This window comes from Saimiri boliviensis, chromosome 2 (genome assembly GCF_048565385.1).
Source record: "Saimiri boliviensis isolate mSaiBol1 chromosome 2, mSaiBol1.pri, whole genome shotgun sequence".
Taxonomy (NCBI): domain Eukaryota; kingdom Metazoa; phylum Chordata; class Mammalia; order Primates; family Cebidae; genus Saimiri; species Saimiri boliviensis.
In genome coordinates this window covers 221,171,283-221,192,668 of record NC_133450.1, presented here as the reverse complement: position 1 = coordinate 221,192,668, position 21,386 = coordinate 221,171,283, and the positions used below count along the sequence as shown (strand labels likewise).

Sequence of the window (21,386 nt, the reverse complement as noted above, 5' to 3'; positions counted from 1 at the left end):
CTCCAGCCTGGGTGACTGAGCAAGACTCCGTCTCAAAACAAAAAAGCTGTCACAGATGCCAGTAGGAGGACAGGTTAGTTGCAAACGGATGGGAAGTACTGAAATTTGTGAAGTTGGAGCTGGGGAGCCACCCCCGAGAGCGACGCACACCAGCTTCCTCCTTCCTGGGCCAGCTGCACCTTGGGCACACAGGACCAGAACTCCTCAAGCAGGAGGTCCATGGGTCCCCTGTCCAGGACAAGCAGTGGTGCCCTCTGAAGCTGATTGCTTAAGTGATGTCCAGGGTATGGAACGTCACCTTGGCCATGCCAGCTCATCAGAACATCATGCTCACTGTCCACAGGAACCATGGATATAAAATAGAATCCTGCCCCACACAGGCCACCATAGTCCCTGCCCTGCTGCCCCAAAGAAGTTGATGATCAACATTTATTGGCTTGCTTGCCAATAAATCACACTGAGTGCCCATGGCGCACCGCCACAGAGGAGGCTAAGTCCAGCCTGGCTCTGAGGATGAGTCTGGTTGGCCAGGTGATAATCCCACCCCCTTGTCAGTGATTGTCAACACTTGGTTCAGAAATGCTCACGTGACTCTATTTGGGCCAATGTGGAGAGGCTGGCTGGGGTTCTTTCTTTGAAAGCATCTAGAAGTGACTCTTTTTTTTTGAGATGGAGTCTCGCTCTGTTGCCCAAGCTGAAGTACAGTGGTATGATCTTGGCTCACTGTAACTTCTGCCTCCTGGGTTCAAGCGATTCTCCTGCCTCAGTCTCCTGAGTAGGTGGGATTATAGGTGCCTGCCACCAGGCCCAGCTAATTGTGGCATTTTTAGTAGAGACAGAGTTTCCCTATGTTGGCCAGGCTGGTTTCAAACTCCTGGCCTCCAGTGATCCATGCACCTCAGTCTCCCAGAATGCTGGGATTACAGCTTTGCACTCTTGTGTTCTGTCAGCCTGTACGTGGTCTTAAGCCAGTTTGAGATGGTTCCTTATAGCAAAAGCATCGTTACTTATGGCTCTGGGACAATCACTTGAACACATGATCAAATACCATTCACAGTGCCTTAACTGCATTCTACAAGGCAGTATCGTCTTCACTTGCAGATGGAGAAATGAAGGTTCAGAGAAGCTAAGTAGCATGCCTCAGGTCACACAGCCCCCACAGCATGTCAAGACTGCAGCCCACGTGGGACCCACTCCAGATTCCATGTTCTTTATCCTGGCAACATCCCAGCGAAGGGGGAAGCAAAAGAACTTTAAAGGCAGACAAAGGAACTCAGGAAACTCCGAAGCTTGGGGCATTCAGCAAAGGCACCTATGACCCCTGACTTCAGCAGACAGGGAGCCAGAAGCACTTACAATTCAAAGAGAAGGTACTACTTGCTACTGAAAAAGTCAGAGGGGCCGGGCGCGGTGGCTCACGCCTGTAATCCCAGCACTTTGGGAGAGGCAGGTGGATCACCTGAGGTCAGGAGTTCGAGACCAGCCTGACCGTTAGGAAGAAACTCTGTCTCTACTAAAAATACAAAATTAGCTAGGTGTGGTGGTTCATGCCTGTAATCCCAGCTACTCAGGAGGCTGAGGCAAGAGAATGGCTTGAACCGGGAGGCAGAGGTTGTGGTGAGCCAAGATCCTGCCATTCTACTCCACCCTAGGCAACAAGAGCGAAACTCCGTCTCAAAAAAAAAAAAAAAAAAAAAAAATGCTGGCGAACAGATTTCTATAAAAGCCATCACCGCCGGGCGCAGTGGCTCAAGCCTGTAATCCGAGCACTTTGGGAGGCCAAGGCGGGTGGATCACGAGGTCGAGAGATCGAGACCATCCTGGTCAACATGGTGAAACCCCGTCTCTACTAAAAATACAAAAAGTTAAAGTTAGCTGGGCATGGTGGCGCGTGCCTGTAATCCCAGCTACTCAGGAGGCTGAGGCAGGGGAATTGCCTGAACCCAGGAGGTGGAGGTTGCGGTGAGCCGAGATCGCGCCATTGCACTCCAGCCTGGGTAACAAGAGCGAAACTCTGTCTCAAAAAAAAAAAAAAAAAAGAATGTCAGCTTAATGAGGTCAGGGATTTTTGTCAGTTTCATTCACTGCTGAATCCCCAAGGCCTGATCCTGGAGGTAGTTAATAAACATTAACTAATGAATAAAGGGGACACCCGGAGCCTGGAGAGAAGTGAGCTGCTCAAGGTCATAGCCATCCAGAATGAACGGCTTTCATCTTAGAAGGAATATAGCACCAAGTCAACAGCTCCAGTCCAAGAGCCTTCTCTCTGCCGTGCCAGGTCCTGGACCTCACCCCCAGGACAGAACCAAGGTGTACCCCAACCTCTGGGAATGCCTGTCAGACTCTGCCAGGACTAGGTTCTCACACAACCAAGTCAGGGACTTCCAAGGAAGAGGAGCAGGAAGGGGTCTACTCTGAAGCAGGAAGCCTGGAGATATCGGTGCCACAGTCCTACACAGGTGGAGGCCAAGGCAGCCATGGCCAAGGCCAGGAGCCATCTCCCCTCCCACGCCTCCAGCTGCCTGAGTGCGGGCATGGCAGACAGTAGCTGGGCCCAGAAGCCTGACTCTCTGAGGGCAGGGGAGACCTCCGGCTTGCAGTTCCTGTCAGAAAAGCAGAACACAAGAGCTGCTGCGGGTCACCCAGCAGCACCAAAGGGAGCTTCAAAATGGCCCATACTCCCTTCCCCATGTTGGCCCCAACCCAGCAGAGAGCATCCTGCCCACAAGGTCCAGGCTCTGTCACCTGGCGCCCTCTGGTGGCCATACTGGTTAGTGCCAGAGGGAAACCAGGGATCTTCCCCAGCCCCTCCCAGGGGGTTCCTCTTCCCCTCAGCCAGGGTTTCAGCTGCCCAGGAGATGATCCAAAGGGCTGGGGGAATCAGCAGCCCTTGGACTGGCTGGGCCCACCCTGACCAGCAAGGTGAGGCTGTTAATGAGTTCAGGGATGACCACATCAGCCCTACTGGGTGAGAGCACCCACTGTGGTTCGAGCTCAGGGCAGGCCACTCTATACCCAACCAGCCACAGTGACCAGAGTAGACTAAGGCCCAGAGAGGGGATGGCACCCACTCAAGATCACCCAGCACAGAGGTGATGCTGGATCGGCCTGACTCCTTGCTTGTCCCCCACCCTCTGTCCCTCTAATTGCTCAACCATAGATCAGGAAGCCTCCTCCCAGGCCAGCTGAAATGCAGAGGCTCAGTCACAAGTTAAAAAATATAAAATAAAAATAGACTGGGAGTAGTGGCTCACAACTGTAATCCTACCACTTTGGGAGTCTGCGGTGGGTGGATTACCCGAGTTCAGGAGTTCGAGGCCAGCCTGGGGAATATGGTAAAACCCCCCGTCTCTACTAAAAATACCAAAAATTAGCCAGGCGTGGTGGCATGCCCCTGTAATCCCACCTACTCAGGTAGCTGAGACAGGAGTATGTCTGAACCCGGGAGGCAGAGGTTGCAGTGAGCCAAGATCGCACCATTGGACTCTAGCCTGAGTGACAGAGCAAGACTCTGTTTCAACAACAACAACAACAACAACAACAAAAAGGAGAATAAAAAATACGTATATATATAAAGTAAAAACATAATAATTAGCCAGGCATGGTGGCATATGCTTGTAATCCCAGCTACTAGGGAGGCTGAGGCAGGAGAATCTCTTGAACCTGAGAGGCAGAGGTTGCAGTGAGCTGAGATTGTACCACTGCACTCCAGCCTGGATGACAGAGTGAGACTCTGTCTCAAAAACAAACAAACCAGCTGGGCATGGTGGCTCATGCTTGTAATCCCAACACTTTGGGAAGCCAAGGCAAGTGGATCACCTGAGGTCAGCAGTTCAAGACCAGCCTGAACATGGTGAAATCCCATCTCTACTAAAAAATACAAAAAAAAAATGACCAGGTGTGGTATTGTATTCCTGTAATTCCAGCTACTCGGGAGGCTGAGGCAGTAGAATTGCTTGAACCTGGGAGGTGGAGGTTGCAGTGAGCCAAAATCATACCATTGCACTAGAGCCTGGGCAACAAGAGTGAAACTCCACCTCAAAAAATATAGAGAGAGGCAGGATGCAGTGGCTCACGCCTCTCATCCCAGTACTCTGGGGGGCCGAAGTGGGTAGATTTTTTGAGTCCAGGAGTTTGAGATCAGCTTGGGCAACATGTGAAACCCAGTCCCTACAAAAAATACAAAAATAAAAAACAATTTAGCCAGGCGTGGTGGCATGTGCTTGTGGTCCAGCTACGTGGAAGGCTAAAGAGGGAGGATCGCTTGAGCCTAGGAGGTTGAGGCCACAGTGAGCTGTGTGTGTGTCACTGCACTTCAGCCTGGGCAACAGAAGGAAATCCTGTCTCAAAAAAAAAAAAAAAATATATCTATATATATATATATACACACACACACACATATACACACATACATGCATATATATAGATAAATACACACACACACTATATATATATATATATATATATATATATATATATATATATATAGTGTAAATGGCTTTTATTGAGGGCTTACTATGTGCTGGGCAACAGGTCTGCAAGGGTCCTGCTCCAGCCCCCTGCACTTTGCACCGGCCAGGGAGGACAGTGCTGGGGAGACCCAAACATCAAGCTAGGGGAGGGGCCTGAGGTGGAGGTAGAAGGGGACAGAGGAGCCCACTGGCTGATTCCTTAGGGAGGGAAGGGCTCCTGGGGTCTGCCCAGCTTGAAACAGAAGGCTGGGGGCCACCAGGCCCTGAATCAGGCCAGGTAGGGTCAAGGGGCCTGGGAGTCCTGCCCCTTTGCTGTGAGACCTTCAGGGAATGGGATCCATCTCTGAGTGGTTTCTCCCAAAGTAAGACTGGTCCAGAGGGCAGAGTGGCCGTGCCCAAGGGGGCGGCAGGTTTGACTAGATCTGTGGCCCCTGCCAACAACCTTCTCTTCTGCTCCCTGGGCAGCAGTGGCCTGCTCCTGGGCACTCCTTTGCAGTCATCACCTGGACCTGGTGGGACAGGAGAAGCAGGAAGAGAAATAGAATTACAGTCAGACAGAAATCAGAAAGAGACAGACACTGACAAATACGGAAAAACAGGCAGAAACAGGCAGAGAGAGAAAGAACTAGAGAGGGACGCAGAGACAGCTGAAGGTACAACCAGAGACGACACAGAGGCCAGGCATGGCACTTCACGTCTATAATTACAGCACTTTGGGAGACCGAGATGGGCAGTTATTTGAGGTCAGGAGTTCAAGACCAGCCTAGTCAACATGGTGAAACCCCGTCTCTACTAAAAATACAAGAGGCTGGGCGTGGTGGTGGGTGCCTGCAGTACCAGCTACTCGGGAGGCTGAGACAGGAGAATCGCTTGAGCCCAAGAGGCAGAGGTTGCAGTGGACCAAGATCATGCTACTGCACTCCAGCCGGGGCAACAGTGCAAGACTCTGTTGCAAAAAAAAAAAAAAAAAAAAAAAAAAGACATAGAGGCAGGGAGAGAGAAGGCTGAGAAGCGAAAAACGGCCCCAGACATAGTCATGCCATCAAAGAGGACAGAAAGCCAAGGCCTATGGGGCTGGGGCCCCTTCCCACCCCGGCCTCACCTAGAGCTCATCTCGAGGCTGGGGTTGGAGGCTGTGCTCACTGCTGCCATCCACGTCCAGGTGGGGGCTGCGCAGGGCCTTTTGGGAGCCGCTCCAGCTGATGAGGCGGCCGCTGTCATCATCCCATGGAGAGGATGTCTCGGTGTCACTGAGCCACTCGGCGTCCCCGGCATAGTGGGTAGGGGCAGCGAGCAGGGGCCGGGCTGAGAAGGCCAGCAGGTCCCTTGGCCAGAAGTGTGCCTTGTACTCCTCACTGTGAGGTGAGAGGACAGCTCGGGGGACTGAGGCGGGCCCCTACTCCCAGGCCACATGCCTGCCAGAAGCCAAGCACCTTTCCTGCCCAGAGCACAGCACTCCCTGCCATCTAGTCCTCACAACAGCCCTAAGCAGTGGGACTTCCACTAAACCCATTTTCCAGATGAGGAAACTGAAGCTGAGAACAGGGAAGTCAATTGATTAAAAATTGCGTGCGCTGCCTGGCCAACATGATGAAACCTCATCTCTACTAAAAATATAAAAATTAAGGCTGGGAGCAGTGGCTCACATCTGTGACACCAGCACTCTGGGAGGCCCAGGTGGGCTTATCACTTGAGGTCAAGGAGTTTGACACCAGCCTAGTCAACTTAGTGCAACCCTGTCTCTACTAAAAACACACAAAAAATTAGCTGAGTGTGGTGGCGCGTGCCTATAATCCCAGCTCCTCAGGAGGCTGAGGCAGGAAAATCACTTGAACCCGGGAGGTGGAGGTTACAGTGAGCCGAGATCAAATTCATGACACTGTACTCCGGCCTGGGAGACAGAGTGAAACTCTGTCTCAAAAAAAAAAAAAAAAAAAAAAAAAAATTAGCAGGGTGTGGTGGCACTCGCCTGTAATCCCAGCTACTTGGGAGGTAGAGCCAGGACTAACTGCTTGAACCTGGGAGGCAGAGGGTACAATGAGTCAAGATCATGCCGCTGCTTCTAGCCTGGGCAACAGAGCGAGACTCCATTAGAATGAAAAAAAAAAAAAGAAAGGCCTGCATGCGCTGTGCAGAATTCACACCTAGATGACCTGGACCTCGTGACTTGGCCTTGCCAGTCTCAGTCTCCCCATCTGCCCAGTGAGGGCACTTCCTGCTGACGGAGGTGGGTTCCTGGAGGGACGCCCCCGCGCTGCCACACCCGGTCCCCGTCAGAGCCTCACTTGGGGTGCTGGTCGAACATGATGGGCAGGAACTCATCCACGGGCAGCATGCGGCGCAGAGGCTGTGAGGCCAGCAGCTTGCGGGCACCTGTCAGGCTCAGGGCATAGGCCAGCGTCCAGTAGGAGTACCCAGCCACCACCAGGCCCGGCAGCCCCTCCACAGCTGCCTCCTTCTCAGGGTTCACCTGCTTCCGCCCAAGGTAGCTGTAAGTGACACCAAGGGGCCCAGGAGTCACTTAGGTCGTGGGTGTCACGGGACCCTCCTGCATCCCCTTATAGGGCCAGGCTCTGGGAGGGATGGGCCGGCCAGGGTCCTAAGCAGGAAAAGGCAGACTCCAGAGACCCACCCCCTTGTCCCTGAGTGTGCAGGCTGCCTACATCAGGTCCCATGGCAGTTTCTCTGCCTCCACATCCTCCATCAGCCGCTCCAGCCGCCGCCTGAAGTTGCTCTCAAAGCGCACGTCATCTTCAAACACCAGGACCCGGGCCAGGCCCCTGGCAACCACCTGTGGTACACGATGGGGTAGGAGATGGCTCTTTGAAGCTGAGCTATCCCCCTCCCTCCACGCTGAAGCCACAGCCTCTGCCTGGCCTCCATTGCCCTGGCCACATCACGGAGTTGCCCCAGTGCTGGGGGCCTCATTGGCCAGGACCTGAAATCCCAACCTCACTCTGGCATTTGAGGCTCCCCAGATAGAATCGTGATGGTAACCATGGCCCTTGCTACATCCCCTGAGTGCTACTGTACCCCAGGGCTGGGCCACTGCATATCTCTGAGGGCCTCTGGGAGGCAGGATATGACGATCCTCAATTACAGGAAGTGGGTGGACACGTGCCTGTCCAAGGACCCACAGCCAGAAAGTGACAGAGCTGGGATGTGAACCCGCATCTGCGGAACACCAGGGCCCAACTTGTCACTTTGGTCTCCTGTGATTTTCTAAAGGAAGCTGGGCTGGATGGGGGTTTGGAAGACCCTAGCCCTGAACAACCTGAAGAAAAGGTACTTTTGATAACTTTTGGAAAAGTTACTTTGGAATAACTTTTGGAAAATTACTTTTGATAACTTTTGTGAGAAGAAAAGGAGATCAGCTAAGAAAGCAGTGAAGCCAGGCACGGTGGCTCATGCCTGTAATCCCAGCAGTTTTGGAGACTGAGGCGGGTGGAATCACTTGAGCTCAGTTCGAGACCAGGCTGGACAACATGACGAAACCCCATCTCCACAAAAAGTACAAAATTTAGCTGGGTGTGGTGGTGCACACCTATAGTTGCAGCTACTCGGGGGGCTGAGATGGGATAACTGCTTGAGCCTGGGAGGTCCAGGCTGCCATAAGCCAAGATCATGCCATTGCACTCCAGCCTGGGTGCCAGAGTTAAGACCCTGTACCCCCTCCAGAAAAAAGTAGTGAACCATGTCATCCTCTAATTTGTTCAGAGATGGTAAAAAAGCCAACATAGGCTGGGTGTGGTGGCTCATGCCTGTAATCATAGCACTTTTGGAGGCTGAGGCAGAAGAATCACCTGAGGTCAGGAGTTTGAGACCAGCCTGGCCAACATAGCGAAACCCCGTCTCTACTAAAAATTTAAAAATTAGTCAGCCATACTGTCACAGCTCTGTAATCCCAGCTACTTGGGTGGCCGAGGTAGGAGAATCACTTGAACCTGGGAGGTCAAGGTTGCAGTGAGCCAAAATCACACCACTGCACTCCAGTCTGGGCGACAGAGCAATAATTCGTCTCAAAACAAAAAACAAAATCCATAATGCTCACATACACATACACATATATTTTGGCTACAGCAGAAAATAAAAACAAGAAATTCATGCCCCATCTCTTAGAGGGGCTGCCCTTGGAGGACCCAGTTCCCCTGTTCTCTCCAGCATTTCCAGCAACCTTTCCCCTGGGGCTGAGGCTTCCTGGCCAAGTATTGAGCACATGCTAAGCCCTAGGCTTCCTACTTTCTGCTCCTAAACACCTTCCCACCTCAGGGCCTTGACACCCACTGTTCTCTTCTGCTTAGAAGTTTCTTCCCCCCAACCTCTCAATGGTGAGGCCAATTCTGACCCCCTCCCACACGAGGCACTTCTCAAAGTGGCCCACACCTCTCCCCTCCACTGCAAGCTTGGTTTTCTTGATTTCCGTAAGGCCCCTCTGGTCCCTGAGCCCCAGGGGGATCCCTTTATTGCAGGAAGGAGCAGACATGCATAGTTCCTGTCCTCCTCTGTGTTCTCAGAGCAGAATATCTGCTAGCACATAGTAGGTGCTCAAGAGAGACTGCAGAATGAAAATGGGCACCCCTGTTCTCCCCAAAGGCTGTGGGTGGGGGAAGCAGGTACCCTTACCTCCTCCCAGATGGAGTAGTGGCTGAGGAAGCAGCCCACCTCGCCCTTGGTCAGAGTGCGGCCAGAGTAGGGGTCCTGGTAGCCCGGGAGCAGGTCCACACCAAGGCTCCTGATGGCGCTGCTGTTGAGCATCCTGAGGGACACAGGCGTGATGGGGTGAGGGGTGCCTGCCAGAGACCCCTCCAGAGGGGCCAGGCTTGTGCATGTCAGGGACAATACACACTAAAGTCGGGTTTAAAGAAGGTTTCAACCTAGTAATGCCTTTGTGTGACCCCAAGCTGTTAAGGGACTGCGCCTGGGGAGCTAGAGCCACTATTGCCAGGCTGGAGTGCAGTGGCTCCATCTCAGCTCACTGTGACTGCCACCTCCTGGGTTCAAGTGATTCTCCTGCCTCAGCCTCCTGAGTAGCTGTGATTACAGGCACACACCATCACGCCTGGCTAATTAAAAAAATTTTTTTTGTATTTTTAGTAAAGATGGGGTTTTACTATGTGGGCCAGTTTGGTCTTGAACTCCTGACCTCAGGTGATCTGCCTGCCTCGGCATCCCAAAGTACTGAGATTACAGGCATGAGCCACCACACCTGGCCACCTTGGGCGTTCTGAGAGGATAACTATTAGGATGTCTCCTAATACAATAGGTCAGGGGTGACCCTTGAGGAAAGGGTGGGGTGGTAGGGGACTGCCTTGGGGCAGGCACTCCAGGATGAATGTGGGAACATGATAGATACTTCTTCGGCAGAAGCCCAAGCAACGGATGAATATCCTATGGTCAAGAGACCTTGGGGTACATGGGGTCTCACACCTGTAAATCCCAATACTTTGAGAGGCCAAGGTGGGAGGCTTGCTTGAGGCCAGGAGCTAAAGACCAGCCTGGGAAACAGAGAGAGACCCTATTTCTCCAAAAAGAAAAAAAGGTTTTTTTCAAAATCTTGCTGTGATTGGCCTGGGCTGGAACGCAGTGGCACGATCTCGGCTCACTGCAACATCTGCCTCCTGGGTTCCAGTAATTCTCCTGCCTCAGCCTCCCAAGTAGGTGAGATTACAGGTGCCTACCACCACACCTGGCTAATTTTTATATTTTCAGTAGAGACAGGGTTTCAGCATGTTGGACAGGCTGGTCTTGAACTCCTGACCCCAGGTGATCCATACGCTTCAGCCTCCCAAAGTGGTGGGATTACAGGCGTGAGCCACTGCACCCAGCCAAAAAATTTTTTTAATTAGCTGGGTATGGTGGTGAATGCCTGTAGTCCCAGTTACTCAGGCAGCTGAGGCAGGAGGGTCACTTGAGGCCAGGAGTTCAAGACTAGCCTAGGCAACAGAGTAAGACCCTGTCTCTATGGAAAAAAAAAAAAACCAACATTTTTTTTTTTTTTTTTTTAGCTAGGCGTGGTGATGCAAACCTGTAATCCCAGCTACTCAGGGGTCTGAGGCAGGAGAATTGCTTAAAACCTGGGAGGTGGATTTTTTTGTTTTGTTTTGTTTTGTTTTGTTTTGTTTTGTTTTTTGAGATGGAGTTTCACTCTTGTTACCCAGGCTGGAGTGCAATGGCGTGATCTCGGCTCACCGCAACCTCTGCCTCCTGGGTTCGGGCAATTCTCCTGCCTCAGCCTCCTGAGTAGCTGGGATTACAGGCACGCGCCACCATGCCCAGCTAATGTTTTGTATTTTTAGTAGAGACGGGGTTTCACCATGTTGACCAGGATGGTCTCGATCTCTTGACCTTGTGATCCACCGGCCTCGGCCACCCAAAGTGCTGGGATTACGGGCTTGAGCCACCGCGCTCGGCCAAAACCTGGGAGGTGGATGTTGCGGTGAGCTGAGATCATGCCACTGCACTCCAGCCTGGATGACAGAACAAGACTCCGCCTCTAAAAATATATATATATTTTTAATTAGCTGGGTGTGATGGTGCATGCCTATAGTCCCAGTTACTCAGAAGGCTGAGCCCAGGAGTGTAAGGCTGCAGTGAGCCATGTTTGTGCCATTGGACTTCAGCCTGGGCAACAGAGTGAGACTCTGTCTCTAGAAAAAAAAAAAAAAAAAAAAAAAGAGCTGAGCACTTGAAGCAAATAGCAGCAGACATATGGGGCCATGGGACCCCAGTGGCTGGAAAAGCCTGGCCTCTGGATTCCCCTGGGGAACATGGCTGGTCTTTCCCAACCCCCATCCATCAGGAAATCAAGTCCAGGATGGAGAGTAATAATACTGAAGACACCTAATCCTTTGGAAACTTACCATGTGCTCAGCCCTGGCTAATTTCACTAAACTCACAAAACCCTAAGAGAAGGGCACAGTTATCTGCTATTTACACAAAAATGCTGAGAGATGCGGGTCTGGACGTCACACATTCGGTAACTGGTAGAACTGGAACCCAGGCCCTGGAGCCTCAGCCACTGTGCTCTCCTCCGGTGAGCAGAGGGAGGGCATCTTCTCCCATGTATGTCTGTTCTGGAACTCCCTGAGAGGGTATTACTCAGGCCCTATTTGGATATTTCCTGGGACAGGAAACTCATTCAATCTGTCTGCTTTTCCCAGTCCTAGAAGGGTTCAGAGATGGATCACACTGCTCCCCTGAGCACCCAGGGCCCCATCCCAAGCAGCCTCACCTGCCATCCACAGCATCCACCACCCGCCCAGAGATCTCCATCTCCCAGAGCGAGGTCAGCATGCGTTCCCGACGGTCAGGCCTGCGAGCCAGGCTGATGACAAAGACCTGGAGGAGGCAGGGAGTGGACGGTAAGTGCAGGGGAGAGGGAGAGGAGCCCAGCCACCTCCTAACCCCAAGCCCACAGGCTGAGGGACTTACCTCATCAAACCCCATCTTGCTGGGCCTCTTGGAGGGCTGAGTCACATGAGCTGAGGCCTGCATGGGGGGCCCGTCCACTGTAAAGGGAAGCACGCCCCAAGCAGGAGTCCCTACTGGCTCCTGTTAGCAGTCACCCTGAAGTCCTAGCCCCCAGCCTCATTCCTGCCCCCTTGGCAGAACACCCCACAGGATGGGTCCTCAGAGATCATGGGATTCACCTGCTCCCATTGTGGAGATGTGAGACTGAGGCCCAACAAGGAAAGGGGCTTTCTCAGAGTCATGGAACGAGTTAGGGGCAAGGCTAGAACCCAAGGCCAATGCCCCCTTCAGTTCAGGGCCTAGGGAAAGGAGCACCATGGGGAGGCAGGGAGTCGTGGCAGCAGGTAGGCAGAACAGTTCCCCAGCCCTCACCTAGTGCTTCTAAGATCAGGTGGATGAAGTTGACTCTCTCGTCTTCTAGCCCCTGGTGGGATTTGACAGGCACATTCATGTACCCATAACGATGCTCATTGCACACATGGACCGAGACCCCTGCAGAGACAGGCTGAGTGAAAGCTGAAGTGCCGGGTAGGGCTCTCAGAACCTAGCTGAGAGGTCCTAGGCCCAGCACTGCCAGTGACCCAAGGTGTCGGTCTTCTCTGGGACTCAGTTTCCCCACCTGTGGGACCAGAGGGAGAAAGGGCTTGGCTCACACAATATCTAAGCGGTCTTTCTGCTGAGATGGTTCATTCATTCAACAGAGCTGTCCAAGGCACCTGCTGGGAGCCAGGGGTACATCAGTGAGCAAGACTGAGTCCCTGCCCTCAGGTATCAAGGTGAGGCAGGAGCAGGCAAACTCCTCCCGACCACAGCCACAGGATACCAGCGAGCCCCACTGCTCTGTCCCCCAAATCCTCCCATCTCTCCCAATCCCCACCAAGATCCAACGGCCATCAGCTTTTCCCCAGACCCCTCCACTTCACCCCACACCCTCTAGGGTTCCCCCTCACAATGTCTTTCACCTCGCAGCAAGGATGGCCTTCTCCTGGCTTCAATAATTGTTCATTTTTTTTTTTTTTTTTTTTGAGACAAAGTCTCGCTCTGACACCCAGGCTGGAGTACGATGGCACAATCTTGGCTCATTACAACCTCTGTCCCCCGAGTTCAAGTGATTCTCATGTCTCAGCCTCCTGAGTAGCTGGGATTTCGGGCACATGCCACCATGCCTGGCTAGTTTTTGTATTTTTAGTAGAGATGGGGTTTTGCCATGTTCGCAGGCTATTCTCACACTCCTGACCTCAGGTGATCCACCCGCTTCTGTCTCCCAAAGTGCTGATTACAGGCATGAGCCACTGAGCCTGATATTTGTTACCTTTACTTTAATTATCCTCAGGGGCAAGCATATGGTGCCATTTAAAAGCTAACCCAGGCTGGTCACAGTAGCTCATGCCTGTAATCCCAGCACTTCGGGAGACAGAGGCAGGCAGATCATTTAAGGTCAGGAGTTTGAGACCAGCTTGGCCAACATGGTGAAACCACATCTCTACTAATACAAAAATTAGCTGGATGTGGTGCTGGGTGCCTGTAATTCCAGCTACTCGGGATGCTGAGGCAGGAGAATCACTTGAACCCGGGAGGCAGAGGTTGCAGTGAGCCAAGATTTTGCCACTGCACTCCAGCCAGGACGACAGAGCAAGACTCTGTCTCAAAACAAACAAACAAAAAACAAATAAAAGCTAACCCTATTCCCAACATTAAGCACAGAGCCTGGCCCAGAGCCGGGATACCAATAGCTGGCTGTTGGAGACTGAATTCCTTCAAACCATCAACCAGTTAACAACGGCTATCACTTGAAGTAGGGATAGCAATGAAAAATAACAGAATGCTTTTGTTGCCTCTTGTTTTTTCTCCTCCAATTGTTCCACCTCCACTCACTTTTTGCACTTGATAAGATTTCTTCTCGCACGTCTGCACACTGCAGACTTCTCCAGCACAAAACAAAGAATCACAACCCCTTCTCACTGGTTGCCACGGATTACTTGATTAAATCGTCACCTCTAACTTATCCTGACCACCAGCAAAGTTCTTCTCCACCCACCACACAGTCTTCAAGGTCAGAATTACACATTCTCTGCAGCCTTCTCAAGAAATTCATTCCAACATGAGTGTCTCCACCCCTCCCTCTCATCCTCAGGGCTGGATTTATTCCATTCACACCCAAACACTTTCTTTTTTTTTTTTTTTTTTTTTTTTTTTATGAGAGGGAGTTTCGCTCTTGTTACCCGGGCTGGAGTGCAATGGCGCGATCTCAGCTCACCGCAACCTCCGCCTCCTGGGTTCAGGCAATTCTCCTGTCTCAGCCTCCTGAGTAGCTGGGATTACAGGCACGCGCCACCATGCCCGGCTAATGTTTTGTATTTTTAGTAGAGACGGGGTTTCACCATGTTGACCAGGATGGTCTCGATCTCTCGACCTCGTGATCCACCCGCCTTGGCCTCCCAAAGTGCTGGGATTACAGGCTTGAGCCACCGTGCCCGGCCTTTTTTTTTTGAGACAGGGTCTCATCCTGTGTTGCTCAGGGTGGAGTACAGTGGCATGATCACAGCTTGCTGCAGCCTTGACCTCCTGGGCTCAAGCAATCCTCCTGCCTCAGACTTCCAAGTAGCTGGGACTACAGTCATGGGCCAACACGCCAGGTTAATTTTTAAATTTTTTTGTAGAGATGGGGTCTCACAGCCAGGTGTCGTGGCTCATGCCTGGAATCGTAGCACTTTGGGAGGCTGAGAGGGGCAGATCATTTGAGCCCAGGAGTTCAAGACCAACCTGGGCAACATGGCAAAACCCCATCCCTACAAAAAATACAAAAATTAGCTGGGCATAGCGATGTGTACTCGTGGTCCCAGGTACACAGGAGACTGAGGTGGGGGAGGAGGTCAAGGCTGCAGTGAGCCGAGATTGCACCACTGCACTCCAGCCTGGGTCACAGAGCAAGACTCCCTCTAAAAAAAAAAAAAAAAGGCAGAAAAGAGATGAGGCCTTGCTATATTGTCCAGGCTGACCTTGAACTCCTGAGCTCAAGTGATTCCCCACCAGCCTTAGCCTCCCATGAGTTTGAGATTACAGGTGTGAGCCACCTCGTCCAGCCATACCCAAACACTTTCTAGTGACTTTCATCTTAAAAGTAATTACTGGGCCGGGCGCAGTGGCTCAAGCCTGTAATCCCAGCACTTTGGGAGGCCGAGGCGGGTGGATCACGAGGTCAAGAGATCGAGACCATCCTGGTCAACATGGTGAAACCCTGTCTCTACTAAAAATACAAAAAATTAGCTGGGCATGGTGGCTCGTGCCTGTAATCCCAGCTACTTAAGAGGCTGAGGCAGGAGAATTGCCTGAGCCCAGGAGGCGGAGGTTGCGGTGAGCTGAGATCGCGCCATTGCACTCCAGCCTGGGTAACAAGAGCGAAACTCTGTCTCAAAAAAAAAAAAAAAAAAAAAAAAAGTAATTACTGGCCAGGTGCAGTGGCTCACACCTGTAACCCCAGCACTTTGGGAGGCCGAGGCCGGTGGACTGCTTGAGCCCAGGAGTTGGAGACCAGCCTGGGCAACATGGCAAAACCCTATCTATCTCTACAAAAATTAGCCAAGATGGTGGCATGCACCTGTAGTGTCCCAGTTACTTGGGAGGCTGAGGCAGAAGGACTGCTTGAGTCCAGGAAGTGGAGGTTGCAGTGAGCTGAGATCACACCAAAAAAAAAAAAAAAAAAAAGGAGAGAGAGAGAGAAAAGAAAACTTGTGACCCTAAGTTGTGACTCATGAGTCAAGAAAATGACATGCAGAGTAGGGAAGGGCATGCTAAGCAGACGAAATAGCATGTGCAAAGGCACAGAGGCCTCCAAGGAACGCTCAGGGAGAGCTGGTCCTCACCAGCAGCCTGACAGGCATAGGCGAAGACGATGATGTCGTCGAAAGGCCAAGTGTAGTTGCGATGTGGAGGATAGAAGGCAAGCTGGTCTGCCCCTTCGGCGCGCAGGGACACCAGGAAGGTGGAGTGGACCATGGGGACGTGAAAGCAGCCCCGGCGCTGGCGGTTCTTGGTGGGGAAGTACTCGGCTGTGCGGCGGTAGTAGCCCTGGAGGAAGGGGATGCTTTGTGCTGTGAGAGGGCTCCCCTGCCCCTGCCCACAGACCACCGACCCCGAGGCCTTCAGGCTCTCTGCTCTCCACGTCCATCCTTCCAGGATCTCAATCCACCCAAGGTCCCCATTCTGGCCTTACCTGGGGGGTGATCCCACACCAGAAGTTGGAGTAGTAGGTCTGGGAGTCCAGCATTGGGGCCACCACAGGAAGCCCCTGCCCCACCAGAAGCCGAAGAGTCTGGTTGTTGGTCAGAATGTTGTCTGTGTCTGCAAACTTTGGGGAGGGGATGTCACAGGCTCCAGCCCTGCCTGGGCTGCAGCCCCACAAGGAGTTCACTGAGTGGTCCTGCCAGAGACCCAGTGTGGCTCCTAGAATCCAGTGGAAATGCTCCTACAGAGGTCTAACTAATACATTCAGTAGATCTGTTTCTGGACCAACGATCTAGTCTGGGCACTGACTTAGGGATTGAGTCCAGAGATGATACCTGAGTTGCTGATCTAAGATCTTTATCTGGGATCTGGCTTAGAAAATGGATCCAGGCCAGGCACCATGGCTCACATCTGTAATCCCAGCACTTTAGGAGGCCAAGGCAGATGGATCACGAGGTCAGGAGATTGAGACCATCCTGGCCAACATGGTGAAATCCCGTCTCTACTAAAATACAAAAAATTAGCTGAGCATGGTGGTGGGCGCCTATAATCCCAACTACTTGGGAGGCTGAGGCAGGGGAATCACTTGAACCTGGAGGCTGAGGTTGCAGTGAGCTGAGATTGCACCACTGCATTGCACTCCAGCCTGGAGACAGGGCAAGACTCCATCTCAAAAAAAAAAAAGAAGAAGAAAAAGAAAAGAAAATGGGTCCAAACACCTGCTCTGAGCTCTAGTTCAGAGATCCAGGCTCAGTTTATACCCTGGGCTCTCGCCCAGGAATTGAAGCTAAATATAGTATATACAATGGGATCTAATGGAGAGGTCCAGGCTTAGAACCTAGTCTGACCTCTAACATAGGGATCCAGGCTGATCATCTGGTCTGGGCTCTGGCCTGCTGAAGGATCCAGTCTTCAGTAGCACCAATCCAGTAACACCCAGATTTATTTATTTATTTTATTTTATTTTATTTTTTTGAGACCGAGTTTCACTCTTGTCACCCAGGCTGGAGCACAGTGGTGTGATTTTGGCTCAGTGCAACCTCTGCCTCCCAGTTTCATGCGATTCTTGTGCCTCAGCCTCCCGAGTAGCTGGGATTACAGGTACCTGCCACAACACCCAGTTAATTATTGTGTGTTTTTTTTTTTTTTTTTTTTTTTTTTGAGACAGTCTTGCTCTGTCGCCCAGGCTGGATTGCAGTGGCTCAATCTTGGCTCATTGCAACCTCCACCTCCCTGGTTCAAGCGATTCTCCTGTCTCAGCCTCCCAAGGAGCTGGGATTACAGGCAGGCACCACCATGCCCAGCTTATTTTTGTATTTTTAGTAGAGACAGCGTTTCACCATGTTGGTCAGGCTGGTCTCGAACTCCTGACCTCGAGATCCACCTGCCTTGGCCTCCCAAAGTGCTAGGATTACAGGCATCAGCCACCTCGCCCTGCTAATTATTGTATTTTTAGCAGAGACTGGGCATCACCAGGTTAGCCAGGCTGGTCTCAAACTCCTGACTTCAGGTGATCCACGCAGCTCGGCCTCCCAAAATGCTAGGATTACAGATGTGAGCCACTGCAACCAGCCTGCACCGTATTTCTTTCTTTTTTTTTTTTTTTAATTTTTAATTTTTTAGTAGAGACAGGGTTTCACCATGTTGGCCAGGATGGTCTCGATCTCTTGACCTCGTGATCCGCCTGCCTCAGCCTCCCAAAGTGCTGGGATTACAGGCTTGAGCCACCGCGCCCGGCCCGCCTGCACCCGTATTTCTATCAGGGACAGAAACTACCACCTTTCAGAAGCTCAATTCTAGCCAGACTTCCTTACCAGGATATAGTCAGCCCCCCATTCCCTGGCAAAGGTGAGGGCTTCCTGCTTCAACTCCATCAGAAACTGGTGCCTTTCTTTGGTCCAGTGCTTGGGACCCTCTTCATCTGGGTAGGACCTGAGGGGGTAGAGAGGTGAGATGTTCCCATGGGGTCCATGTTGCTCTTTCTGCAGGGCAGTGGACTGAGCCCTGGCTTGGAGGCTGTGGCACTGGGCTGTCCCTTTTCCTCTCCAGGCTTGCAGCTGTTCTCCATCTTCCCCAGCACCCTTCCCCTCAGATCAGCACCTGGGCTCCCCTTCGGGCCTCCAGACCACAGTGGCATAGTCATCGCCCACAGCTGCCAGCCACTCCTGCAGCATCTCTGTGGTGTTGTCCACATTGTGGTCCGTGGCACACCTGGGGATGGGAAGAAAAAAGGAGGCTGAGGTGGCACAGCCACAGAAGGATTGAACCCCAAGGCACCCTTAACCCCGAAGCACCCACACCTTTGAGGCCGGGCTCTCCTTGGAACAGTGAAGGCTGGGTGTGCTACAGCAGAGGAGCTGGAGGCAGCCCAGCCAGGTCCCCAACACAGTTCTGCAATCTGCTGTGTGACCTCAGGCAAGTCCCATCTTTCTCTGGGCTTCACGTCCTCCCTCTATAACTTAATCTGTCCTGCCTATGTCATAGGTCAAGATAAGGGAAGACTAATGCTTTTTTTTTTTTTTTTTTTTTTTTTTTTTTGAGATGAAGTCTTGCTCTGTCACCCAGGCTGGAGTACAGTGGCACGATCTCAGCTCACTATAGCCTCTGCCTCCCAGGTTCAAGCGATTCTCCTGCCTCAGCCTCCCAAGCAGCTGAGATTACAGGTGCCTGCCACCACGCCCAGCTAATTCTTGTGTGTTTAGCAGGGCTTCACCATGTTGGCCAGGCTAAGCCTTGAACTCCTGACCTCAAGTGACCTGCCCACCTCGGCCTCCCAAAGTGCTGGAACTACAGGAGTGAGCTCCATGCCCAGCCCACAAATGCATTTTGAAAGATGAAAAGTACCTCAACTTTAAGCATCACACCTGCTACATTCCCTGGTTACATTTGTTAGGTAGGCAGGTACCTACCTGTGTGACTTGTGGCTGTGTGACCACAGGCCAGCCCTTGTCCCTCTCTGAATGGGAACTAGACAAAGAGCTGCTGCTTTCCTCCACCCCTGAGTTGTAATAAGGACCAAACCCTGCTCTGAGCGTCCCTGAGAATGCAGATGGACCCAAGCTCTGTTGTCAAGGGGCACAGCCTCCCCTCTCCTGGGGAAGGGGCTCCCATAACAGAGGGGGTGCTTAGCCAAGATCCCAGGTTCTGGGTGATGCTGCCCCTTTAAGCCAATTCCCCAGAAATGAAGATTACGTGTCAAGTCTTACAGGGGTGGGAACTCCCAAACTGTGGTAATTGTGGGCGGCCTCCCCAGGCCAGGGCTCCACCCACCCCCAGCCGAACTGTGGTGTGTTGTAAAGGGTGGCTTGTCATTTTCTCAGTTTACCCCCAACCTCAGGCAGGGACTCCTCCCTGTTCTGGCGTCTACAGACCAGGGGTTGTGGCCTCCGATCCCATTGCCTTGTGGGTACAGAGGTACCAGAGGGGAGAGGCTCCAGTGAGAGGGGCTGCTCTTGGCTGACTGGATCCCGCCCCTCTACCAAGAGAGGTGGCCTCAGCCCTGAGGGAGGGGGAGCTGAACGGACTCCCCTGCACAGTCCAGAGCCCAGTGCTGATTTCACCCCCCATCTGTGCCCTAAAGCCTCCAGCCTGGCATATCCATGCCACGTTGGGCCCCAGTGGACTTCAGAGGTTCCTGTCTGCTCCTTTCCAAATCCAGCCAACCACAGGTCCCACCGGGGTTGACTTGGGCTCTTTAGGCTGGGGTGAAAAGGGCTGGCTGGGCCCAATCTACCCTCAGGGAAGGCCCCAAGAGGAAGGAGTAGGGGACCAGAGGGAGGAGTGGGTGTCCCTAGTCAGCCTATGGCCTCAGAGATCTGTCGTCGCCCAGCAGGGGGTTCGGGGTCCCGTCTGAGGCCTCCGGCTGGCAAGGCCGTCTGTCAGGGGAGGGGCCTGTCTGGGTGGTGACTGGGCAGCCAGTGAGGGGAAAGGGCCACGGCGGGCGGGGGCCGCCTGCAAGGCCGGGGGTTAGGTGCCCACTGGCTGCCAATGCCCGGGTCTCTCACCAGAGGGCCAGCCTGGCCCGGGGGTAGTCCAGCCGCTCCAGCGCGCCCAGGTAGTGGGGCAGTGAGTGCTCGGCATTGCGGGCCAAGATGGCAAGGACCACGGCGGGCAGCGGCGACTCCGCAACGCCCGGAGCCTCCAGCCACGACCCCAGCAGGAGCAGCAGCCTGAGCAGCAGCGCAGCGTGGGCAGCACGCATGGCGGGCGCTCTGGCGGGCGCTCTGGCGGCTGCGGCTGCCCCTGGGGCTCTCCCGCCGGACGAGGGGAGGGGGCGGGGCCTGAGGCCCGGGTGCGGCCGAGGCGGACCCGGAGGGGGCGGGGCAGTGCACCCCCAGAATGGCCCCCACTCTCTACCCCTGCGCGTGGATGCTCAGGTTTTCTGTCCTCCGCCTGGTGCACCGGAAGGCCAGGGCCCAAAGACCCGCGCCAGCCTTGACCCGGGAGCAGCCCCGCCCGGAGGGGCGACCGGGGAGGGGCCCGCGGACGGGGACGGGGGAGGGGTGCTGGGACGAGTGGGTCGGAGCCTGCCGGGCGTCCGAGAACTATCGGGGCTCCTGGAACCCCTGGGCGTTGAACCCACGGAATCCAGATTCCCCGACCCACGCAGCCGACCCTCCGACCTGAGCTGCAGACCCCCGCGGGGCGGCACCCTCCCCGGGCTGCCCCGGCTCCCTCCTCCTCCTCCCCCTCACGCCGGGCGCCCTCTGCCGGCCCCGACGCCTGCTCTGCAGACCAACCGGGCCACGCCAGGGCGCGAGACCGATACCTGGCGTGGGGGCCGCGGAGGGATCCCTCTGACCTGGGTTTGTCCTCTCGCGGCGTTCCGCGGCTGAAGTCCCCTGAGCGTCACCTCCTCGCCTCGGTCTCCAGCACCAGCATTGCTCCGACCCTTTAAGAGTACAGCTGGCCCGGCGCGGTGGTTCACGCCTGTAATCCCAGCACTTAGGGAGGCCGAGGCGGGCGAGTCACCTGCGGTCAGAAGTTCAAGACCAGCCTGGCCAACATGGTGAAACCCCCATCTTTACTAAAAATACAAAAATTAGCCGGGTGTGGTGGCGCATGACTGTAATCCCAGCCACCCGGGAGGCTGAGGCAGGAGAATTGCTGGAACCCGGGAGGCGGAGGTTGCAGTGAGCCGAGATCGAGCCACGGTGCTCCAGCCTGGGTGACAGAGCGAGACATCATCTTAAAAACAAACAAACAAACAAACAAACAAAA

At 53.5% G+C, this 21,386-nt stretch overlaps 1 protein-coding gene across 3 annotated transcripts in view; it reads right to left on the bottom strand.

Moving 5' to 3' along the window:
* Positions 1-4,421: 4,421 nt before the first annotated feature.
* The window catches only part of CERCAM (cerebral endothelial cell adhesion molecule), a 30,003-nt gene continuing 13,038 nt past the window's right edge, over positions 4,422-21,386 (bottom strand). For 2 of the 3 annotated variants that reach the window (XM_074395397.1, XM_074395398.1), the window contains exons 3-15: positions 20,171-21,353; positions 18,267-18,377; positions 17,981-18,098; positions 16,156-16,290; positions 15,806-16,010; positions 12,315-12,434; positions 11,904-11,980; positions 11,704-11,810; positions 9,096-9,228; positions 7,136-7,263; positions 6,758-6,961; positions 5,575-5,827; positions 4,422-4,981 (exon numbers count right to left, since the gene is read on the bottom strand). In XM_074395397.1, the coding sequence (XP_074251498.1) occupies positions 5,575-5,827; positions 6,758-6,961; positions 7,136-7,263; positions 9,096-9,228; positions 11,704-11,810; positions 11,904-11,980; positions 12,315-12,434; positions 15,806-16,010; positions 16,156-16,290; positions 17,981-18,098; positions 18,267-18,377; positions 20,171-20,367 (1,788 nt within the window). In that variant the 5' untranslated portion in view covers positions 20,368-21,353 and the 3' untranslated portion in view covers positions 4,422-4,981. The remainder of the gene's footprint in view (positions 4,982-5,574; positions 5,828-6,757; positions 6,962-7,135; positions 7,264-9,095; positions 9,229-11,703; positions 11,811-11,903; positions 11,981-12,314; positions 12,435-15,805; positions 16,011-16,155; positions 16,291-17,980; positions 18,099-18,266; positions 18,378-20,170; positions 21,354-21,386) is intronic. The other variant, XM_003940575.4, reaches the window with a different exon arrangement.